Source organism: Mus pahari, chromosome 17 (genome assembly GCF_900095145.1).
Source record: "Mus pahari chromosome 17, PAHARI_EIJ_v1.1, whole genome shotgun sequence".
In the NCBI taxonomy this organism is placed as follows: Eukaryota; Metazoa; Chordata; class Mammalia; order Rodentia; family Muridae; genus Mus; species Mus pahari.
This window is the reverse complement of record NC_034606.1, coordinates 67,824,590-67,834,922: the sequence shown is the minus strand read 5'-3', so window position 1 is coordinate 67,834,922 and position 10,333 is coordinate 67,824,590. Positions and strand designations below refer to the sequence as shown.

Genomic DNA, 10,333 nt, shown 5'->3' with positions numbered 1-10,333 from the left:
GAGAGAGAGAGAGAGAGAGAGAGAGAGAGAGAGAGAGAGAGAGAACGAACCAGCATGGCAGAGGGGAGAGCTGACTCCTGAGTTGTTCTTTGGCTACTCTAACAAGTTCACACATATACACCCAGAAAAGAAATAAATTAAAAAACAAAACAAGCAAACAAAAACAGGGAAGGACTGTGCTGTAATCAATCCTACAATCCTGTGAGCCATTTCTAAAACTCTAAGAGCAGAGACCTCCCAGCTCTCTTAAGGACACTGGCACTACGTGCTTCCCAGGAGCTACTCTTGTCTGGGACAGTGCTGGATAAGTAAGGAACACTGGATGCGGGGAGGCTTCCTCAGACTCTTCCCTCACTGCAGGAACACCAAGGTTTCTTTTTTGTTTTTGTTTTTTGTTTTGTTTTTTTCCGAGACAGGGTTTCTCTGTGTAGTCCTGGCTGTCCTGGAACTCACTCTGTAGACCTGCTTGCCTCTGCCTTCCTGGGTGCACAAGGGGTAGGATTAAAGATGTGCACAGGACCACTTGGCGGGAAGACCATCTCTCCCACAGCAAGGCAAGTTCACGCCTCGTGCCCTGCACATCTTGGCTTTCTGCTGGCTGAGAGAAGCGGGCAGTCGGCACTTTACTGAACCCACTCCCAGCAAGATGGTGAAGATGCAGGCTGCTAAAGCGACTGCTCTTTAGGGGCTAATCCGTTGCAGTCAGCTGGAGACCTATGACAGGTCTGGCATTTAGTAACTGGATAACTGTTTCCAAAGGTGTCCTGCACAGTTACATCCAATTACAGGGAGGAACAGCTGGTGAATTCTAACTAATCTCCACCTGCTGATTGATTTATGCTCTGCTCGTCCAGAGTTAATACTCCAGGGACAGAAGATATTTCTATAGGAGGGGGGAGTGGAGGAGAGGGGTGTCCTTTCTCCTCTCACACCACCCAAAGTTAGCAGCAGCTCACTGGGGCATGCAGCTTGGTGAGGTCAGAAACTAGAGGACTCGCTGAAAAACTCAGGGCAAGTGACAAGGTAATAGGGCTGGGGGCAGAAGGGATAGATAAAACATACATAAATAGAGTCCTCTAGCATATCCGTTGCAGTCAGCTGGAGGATACACCCAGGAAGATAGTGTTTTGCTCTGGAATTAAGGTTCTAAAGCTCTTCCTTGCCCTGATGAGGGTGATCACAGAAGGCAGAAAACACTCTAAGGAACAGAAGGATTGCCAACTTGGATTTACATGGAGTAGTCAAGGTAAGGTGAAAGAATTCTTTTTTTATTTTTTTTTAAGTGATTTTTTTTGTTGTTGTTTTCTGTTTTTTTTTAAAGATTTATTTTATTTTAATGTAAGTACACTGTAGCTATCTTCAGACACTCCAGAAGAGGGCATCAGATCTCCTTATGGATGGTTGTGAGCCACCATGTGGTTGCTGGAATTTGAACTCAGGACCTTCGGAAGAGCAGTCGGGTGCTCTTACCCTCTGAGCCATCTCACCAGCCCGAAAGAATTCTTAAAATCATCACACTCCTGAAGAATTTAAGTTAGTACGGTCAATCCTGATATTTAAGTATCCAATGTTTCTGTCCTGCTCCTAAATTAATATAAAGGCAAATCTCACCTTGGCAAAGAGTCGGTCTCCATCATTGTCCAGAATCAGGATGGCCTTGACAGTGTACAGGGAGGGCTCCTGAAGAAACAGAAACACATCTTCAGTTCTGAGGGCATCACTACTAACAAGCCTAATACCTTCTTTCCCTGGTCCCACTGAGCTGCAGAGTCGTCACACAGGGGTTTGTGTGTCCCCTACTGCGGCATGATTAGGTCTAATACCCCCCCTGAGAATAACCGAGGCCCAGAGAGACAGTCTCAGGCTCAGAGGCCTTCACCATGCTCTTATTTCCAGGTCCTAAGGCCTTGCAAGTCATTTTCTAAGTCACCCATTCTCTCTGGCCTCCTGAACACAGGTAGGCACGGAATGTGACCATGCTAATAAACATGCACTGCTCATCTGAAAGAGGGCTGAATGCCCTTGGAAGTCATTGCAGTCCCAAAGCAGAAGCTTGAAGCAAGCCACTCTAAGCCATCCACACACAGAGCAGGATTGTAGGTGCACACGCACTGGTTCTAAGACAGACATCGTCCAAAAGTTCACATATGAAACCCTTTCTTGATATATATGAACCATCACCACTTAATCGGGTAGGATAAAAATCAACCTGAATCTTAAGTGTGGCAAACAGAAAAATATTTGAGACGTCCAGTGTCTGAGAGGTAGCTAAAATAACAAGGGGAGTTTTCTTCCACTACCAAGAATGGAACTAAGTACTCAATGCCATAGTGCATGTTTGTGTGCAGGGAGCCCTGGGCCCTTCCCCTGTACAACAGAACAATACCCCAGAATGACACAGAGTTGCTGATATTGGCTCTCATGAAGCCATCACAACTTAGCTGTAATGGTTACACTTTAACACCTTTCTTCAATTGCAAACAGATGACTTGGGAAAAGCTATTGAGCTTGACGTTCTCTTCTCTATTCTCACAGCTTTCAGAAGGAAAAAGGAAAGTGAGAGCAGCTGGCGTCCAGCCACTCACAGCATGTGAGGTCTCATCAAGACTACTTCTCACCATCGCTGGTCCAAGGCAAGACTATCTGCTTTGCTCTCCTGGTCTTACAAAACTCACCTGTCTTCAAAATATAAGTTTAATAAAGACATGAGGCAGAAGAATTACTGCAAAGGATTCAGGGACTGCAACCTGACAGAGGTAAAGTGAGGCTCCTGGAGAGGTGGGGCTTCATACTAAAGAAGCAACCCTAGCTCAAGAGAAGTGGGTATTAACCGAGCCTCTCTTTTTCTTTCTTGACAGGGTTTCTCTGTATAGCCCTGGCTGTCCTGGAACTCACTTTGTAGACCAGGCTGTCCTCGAACTCAGAAATCCGCCTGCCTCTGCCTCCTGAGTGCTGGTCCTTTTCTTCTTCTTTAAAAAACAAAACAAAACAAACAAACAAAAAAAACATTCATCCAGCTATCCATCTATCTATCTATCTATCTAGATAAGGGCTCTCAATAAGTAGCTCAGCTGGCCTTGAACCCTCAAGACTGCTTCCAAAGCCATCACTTCCCCCCCCCCCACCTCAATGTGTATGGCTGTTTTGTCTACATGTAAACTTGTGTGCCACTTGCATGACTGGTGCCCTTGGAGGCCAGAAGAGGGTGTCAGAATCCCTTAAAACTGGAATTAAAGATGCCATATGGGTGTTAGGAATTGAACCTGGGTCTTGTAGAAGAGAAACCAGTGGATTTTGTTGGTAGTGCTGGGTTGTTTGTTTGTTTTTGTTTTGTTTTGTACACAGGGTCTTACTATGAAACTCTGGCTGTGCTGGAACTCATTGTGTAGAACAGGTTGTCCTTGAACTCACAGAGATCTGCCTGCCTTTTGCTTTGCTACTGCTGGTATTAAAGGCGTATACCACCAGACCCAGCTTAAAAGGCAGTGTTCTATTTCTCTGTATAGCTGTGGCTGTACTGAAACTCTCTATGTAGACCAGGCTGACCTAAACTCAGAGATTTGACTGGCTCTGTACCAGAAGTCGGTGTGATTAAAGGTATGTGTCATCACCACTAGGCAGAAGTCAGGACTATTAACTACTGGCCTATTTTTCCAGCTCACTAACCCAGTCTTTTGAAAATGGTATAAGAGCCCAGCAGTTCTGGCTCAGAACTTGGGAGGCAGAGGCAGGCAGACCTCTGAGTTCAAAGCTACAAAGTCCCTACTTACTTTTTTATACGGCAGGCTATGCTATGTAGTCCCAGCGTACAGTCAGGTATAACCCTAACCCTAACCCACCTACTACTTCCTAATCACAGGTGTGCGTCTTCATGTGCATCTGATCTGAGTTCCTAATGATGGGAATTTTTGATGAGGTCCTGTCTCAAAAACAAAAAGAAACAAACCAAAACATTCACCAATTTTTGTATTTTGTTCATTAATTTAATCTCAAGTACACAGAACAATGCCTGGCACATTCCGAACTCTTAATATTTGTTCAAAATTGAGAATAAAGTTTAAAAAGAAATCTCTTGGCATGATAATGTATTATAACTGGATTTTGCATTTAAGTGGATTTTGTAGTGAGATTGTTTTAGGATGATATTATTGCCAACCCACCCTCTCCTCTGACACACTGAAAATTGCCACTCTAGCCTTTCTACTCTCTGGAATAAAGGACAAGAGCATTTCCTCTGCAACTGGGGAATTGTGCTGTCTGGCATAGGGAAGTCTTCTCAAGTAGAGTCTAAGAGTCACAAACAGAAGTTGTTCCACTAACTCTTAGCTCCATACAGAAAGATCACCCCACAGAGCAGGCTCTGTTCTACAGCCACTTGGCTGTTCAAATACCAAAATGGAGCCCTCAATGGGAATGAGTTTTCTTAATGGACAAAAAAAATCCTAATAGAAGGAAATGGTTGTGCCCCTCCATCCACACTCACGGCAACCACACAGGCTAGCTGCCCACAAGTTGCAACCGGACCTTAATCTGGCATTGGTGACTGTTCTTGCAGCCAGAATCTGGTATTCCTAGAAGGAATGGGAGCACACACCCCCAGCCCCACAGAAGCCAAAATCCCTAATGGCAACCTGCCAAGTGGGAGAGCCAATGTTCTTGTGGCCAACACTGTCTAAGCACCTACACAGCCATGCTAACAACAGAGAAACAACCCAGGGTTCTGCTCCTGGCTCTTTTCACTGGCTGCCTAGAAGATATGATCAAAGAAACCTGAAAACAGAAACACTGGGTCTTCCTGAGCAAGGTAGAAGACAGGTTAAGGGAGAAAGGAGAGACCAGACCAGCTTTCAGGCACTGAAGTTCTGGAAGAAGAGGGAAGGCAGAACAAAGCATGACCGTTTCAAACTTGCAAAGGAAGACTCACAACAAGGAAAGCTGGGGTATTCGGCAGGAGACAAAATGCCACTTAAAAGGCATCACCATCACCATGCTGCAGTAGAGCCAGCTCTCCTCACTTCTGTTGTAGCTGGCCCCACTCCACCCTATGCCTTTACCTCTCAGGAGTGGGGAAGCCTGAGAATTCCCTTCATGTCAGAAAACCAGCCAGTTTAAAGGCTCTAAAAGCCATTACTAATAATGTAATTTCACTCTAGGCTTTGCAAAGGACATGTTTATAAATAACTCCCAGGTACTAAGAAATGAGCTTCCTGGACAATGGGACTGGGCTTTGACCTTGTAATGCATTATGTACTGACTCTTGAAAAAGACCCTACAATCTTAGGACCGTATTTAAAGGACTGAAAAGATCTATTCTTCTCTCTCACTCCCCAAATGGGCAGCTGCTAGAAAGCTTTCGAGACAAAGTTCTGTGATGCACTGACTTTCAGAGCCACAGCCTGAGTGTATAACAGAACTTCACCTCAAACGCTAAGGGCGCTTGTAAGTGATGGGTAGGCAGACTGGCTGTGGGAGGGGGAATGGCAGGGATAGATTTTCGTGTCTGCTTTCATTATCAAGAAAGCTAGAAAGCTGTCTTTGGGACAGCGGAAATGTCATAAGCACCCAGGCTGCTGCAATTAACTCTGATCTCCATCAGAGTCTCCAGAAACCTGGGGGACCATCACGTCTACTGGGAAGGCCAGAGGAAGAAGAGTCCTTCCCAGTGCTGCCCTCTGTGGGCCTCCTGCCTGATACACAGCTTCCTCAGGATTACAGCCCAAGCAAACAGTGCCAGAAAGGCAATGGTTTGGGGACTAAGTCATTTGGGCAGAGTGTTCATCTAAGGTGTGAGACCTTGTGTTTAATCCACACACAAAACAAAACCCCACCAAACTTGATTTGTATGTATTTTGCATTTTAAATAAAACTAATAGAAACAGGTTTGTTAAAGAAAATATGGAAAGCTAATGGTAGTGGTACATGCTTGTAACCCTAGATGCAGGAGGATCAGAAGTTCAAGGTCATCCTCAGCAGCTTGTCAAATTCTAGGACAGGCTGGGACAAATGACCTTGTCTCAAAACAAATACAAACCAAACTACGGAATTAAGTCTATTGGCTTAATTAATATATATGGAATATTAAGTGAATACTTGGGTAAGATCACTGTATGAGACCAAAAAGCTGTGAGGAATAGTGTCTACGTAGAGCAGAGAGACAGGATATTTTAGAACTAGAAGTAACTATTTGATTCACTTAGGTCACAAAACCAAAAGGCCTAAGAATATGAAGAAACAGCTCAGAGGTTAAGAGCGTTTGCTGCTCTTGCAGAGGACTCGGGTTCAGATCCCAGCTCCCAGTTCCAGGGGGTTCTGACACCCTCTTCTGGCCTCTAAAGGTACTGCATGCACATGGTGCCCATATATGCTATATGCATAAAGACAAAACACTTGTATATATTAAACAAAACCAAAACAAATACATACATGCACACAAACAAACAAACAAAACAATATGGCTGAGATTCTTGGAAAGGTCTGTGTTCCCTACTTACAAAGATATTCTTGGGATACAGTAAAATTCTTGGGCTTAGCAATAGATCCATTGATTAAAAACTGTAACAAGATGGTCTTTCCATCCTGCTTATAAAATGAAACCTAGAGAGTTAGAACTAAGAGAGCTCTTCATAGCACACACACCTGTAACCCTAGCACTTAGAAGGATGAGCAGGATCAGGAGTTAAGATGCCAATCTGGACTACACAGAGCTCCAGGCCAGCCTAGGATAGAGTGGGACCTTGTCTCAAAAGCCAAACAATTCCTAGATACTACTCCCAGCACCACACGGCTATGCAGGTATTGTTACCTAACCCTGAGTTAAAATTTTCTAAAATTAAAAGGTATGCTGAGATTGAGAGCTCTAATTTACTACAGATAGCCTACATAGTTCAGATGAAAGGCAAATTTAGCTAAGTTTTGACAAGGACAGCATTTAGACTTGGCAAACACAGCTCAGGGGCTTCGGTGGTGGATTCTGTGGGGGGCCAGCAGTTAAGAGTGCTCACTGCTCTTGCAGGTCTGGGGCTTGGTTCCCAGCATCCACATCAGACAGCTCATAACTGTCTGTGACTCTCAATTCTAGGGGATCTGACACCCTCTTCTGGCCTCCACAGGCACTCACACACAAGGGGCACTCACACATAGGGACACATTAAAAACCAAAACAAGGGGCTGGAGAGATGGCTCAGCAGTTAAGAGCACTGACTACTCTTCCAGAGGTCCTGAGTTCAAATCCCAGCACCCACATGGTGGCTCACAACCATCTGTAATGAGATCTGGTGTGTCTGAAGACAGCTACAATGCACTTACATACATTAAATAAATAAAATCTTTAAAAAATAAAATAAAATAAAAACCAAAACAAGAAGTCCAGAAAGTAAGACCCATGAGGCAAGCATAGTTGCACAAATCTTTTAATCGCAGCACTCAAGGGTGCTCTCTGAAAGTTCAGGGCCAGTCTAGTCTACATAAAGAGTTCCAGGCCTTCTGGGGCTATATAATGAGACCCTATCTTAAAAAAACCCATGGGTCCTGGAGAAATTATCTAGCTTATATGAAACCAAATTTTGGTTATAGAGAGGAAACTGAACACATATTCAGGAGGTACTGATGGCAGAAAGTCACATGTAGAAAGAATTTTCTTAGGAACTGAGACTATGGCTCCATTATAGTATTTCCCTAGCATGCATGAGGCCCTGGGTTCAATCCTTAGTATTACATAAAACCAGACATGGCATCTGTAACCCTAGCACTCAAAGTTCAAGGTCACCAGCTACGTAAGTTCACAAGCCTCTGTCTCAAAAACAAAACAAAACAAAACAAAACAAAACAAAACCCAAAAAACAGGAGTAATAGTTCAGTTGGTGGAAGTACTTGTGCATTTAATCACATGCACTGTCAATCCCAGCACTGGGATAGCAAAGAGAAGATCCCTTCTAGCCAGCCAGCCAAATCAAAAAAATAAACAACAATAATAACTCAGCTGGGCAGTGAGTGGTAGGTGGATCTCTGGCCATCCTGGTCTATTGAGTTCTAAGACAGCCAGGACTACACAGAGAAACCTTCTCTCAAAACAATAACAACAACAAAACACAAAACAAATGAACAAACAAAAACCAACTACATGGCTGGTTGCTGGGGAGAAATGGCACCCGAGGTTAGCCTCCACCCTCTACACATATGTACACGCATTCATCATACCTGCACACACACATGCACGAGTACACACACATACACACACACACCTTCCAACCCCGCACAGATAGGAAACATGGAGAGTCCAAGCATGGGGCAAAACTTCTGCCAGTTAAAGGAGCTGGTGTCTCTGAATTCTGGATAAGTTGTTAACTCAAAATTTCCCCTCCCTTTCTCTGATACTCAACTTCCTCATAGGAGAAGTGAAGGGCTGGACCTAGATCAGCTAGGGTTAGTGCCTTTTTTAAAAAAAAATTACAGCAGACCCTTGTGATAAGCTGATAAAAATTTCTGAACTTTGTCCCCAGCAAACAAACAAACAAACAAAACCCCAGACCACACAGGTGAGACTGAACGAGGTTTAAACTTCAATCCTCTGAAGATAAGGCTGTGTGAAGAGCCCAGGTTGGTGGCCCACATCTTTAGTCCCAACCCTTGGGAGGCAGAGACAGACTGGTCTCTGTCAGTCTAAGGACACCCGGGTAGACGCAGTGAGATCTGGGCCAGCCACAGCTACATAGTGAGACCCTGTTCAAAAAAGCCAAACAGTCTTTTGAATGTGAAGAGGAAATAAATGATTTTCTGCCTTCAGTCAGTTAACAACTTCAATAAAATTATGTGGCCCAGGGGGCTGGAGAGATGGCTCAGCGGTTAAGAGCGCTGACTGCTCTTCTGCAGGTCCTGAGTTCAAGTCCCAGCAACCACATGGTGGCTCACAACCATCTGTAATGAGATCTGCCGCCCTCTTGTGGAGTGTTTGAGGACAGCTGCAGTGCACTTACATATAATAAATAAATAAATCTTAAAAAAAAAAAAAAAAAAAATGTGGCCTTTGTAAGTTAATATGGCCAAGGATCTCACACAGCCAGCAGGGGGAGTAAGGGTCAGCACCGTAATGCTCCAGCTTTCAGTGGCCGGCTTTCATGACCAAAGTGCACAAGCCTCAAGCTCTTAGGCAATGTAGAGTACCAGTCTTTGCTTTTCTATTTTTCCCTTTTTAATCGTATTCTTTTTTATTGTAAAACAGATTTATTTTACATGTACGAGTTAGAGAAGGCCGTGATCTCCTGTGGGTGCTAGGAACCAAACCTGGGTTCTCTGTAAAAGCAACAAGTACTTTTCTTATGTGCTGAGTCATCTCTCCAGACCCCCAGGTATTCATTCATTCATTCACCCTTCCTTCCTTCTTTCCTTCCTTCCTTCCTTCCTTCCTCTGCTCCCTTCCCTCTTTCTCTTCATCTTATTCATCCCCCCACATCCCCATTACCCCCCCCCCCAACACACACACAGGGTTTCTCTGTGTAGCCCTGGCTGTCCTGGAACTCCCTCTGTAGACCAGGCTGGCCTCAAACTCAGAGATCCACCTGCCTCTGCCTCCTAAGTGCTGGGATTAAAGGCCTGAACTGTACCTAAGTATTTCTGAAAACTTGGGACACCTAGATGCTGAAGAATTCCCCCACCCCAGGGGTCACACAATTCCTAATTCTTCAGCCATTACCAGTCAAAAGTATTCACATAAATGAGGTGGTAATGCTGACAACCAGGTAAACTGAAATCAAATGTACTCCTCAGCCAGGCCTAAGTGCTACATCAGAATACCCTGCCACCTAAATTGGGTACTTCAGAAGCCCACACTTAAATATTATTCAGCAAAGGGGAAAAAAAAAAGTCAAAAGGAACTAGAGACACCTTTTGTTCTTTTTCTTTCCAATTATATCATTGTACTATATCCCCAGCCCTTGTGTATTTTGAGATAGGGCCTCAGTATATAGCCTAAACAAGCCTGGAATTTGCAACCCTCCAGCTAAACCTCCCCAGTACTAGAACGGGCCTGTGCCCATGCCTGACTGGACATCTAAATTTAAAACACCCTAAAGTCTTATTTTCTTCCTCTTTTTCTTTTTTTTTCAAAGATTTATTATGTATACAACGTTCTGGCTACATAGCCAGAAGAGGGCGCCAGATCTTATTATGAGTCACCATGTAGTTGCTGGGAATTGAACTCAGGACCTCTGGAATAACAGACAGCCAAGTACTCTTAACCTCTGAGCCATCTCTCCAGCAAGCCTTAATTTCTTTCTTTCTTTCTTTCTTTCTTTCTTTCTTTCTTTCTTTCTTTCTTTCTTTCTTTCTTTCTTTCTTT

General features: G+C 44.1%; 1 protein-coding gene across 1 annotated transcript in view; it reads right to left on the bottom strand.

The window, feature by feature from the left end:
• Copz1 (coatomer protein complex subunit zeta 1) overlaps window positions 1-10,333 on the bottom strand; it is a 25,797-nt gene that overhangs the window by 9,280 nt on the left and 6,184 nt on the right. Inside the window, exon 2 of the mRNA XM_021216429.2 lies at window positions 1,612-1,680. Coding sequence (XP_021072088.1) covers window positions 1,612-1,680 — 69 coding nt within the window. The remainder of the gene's footprint in view (window positions 1-1,611; window positions 1,681-10,333) is intronic.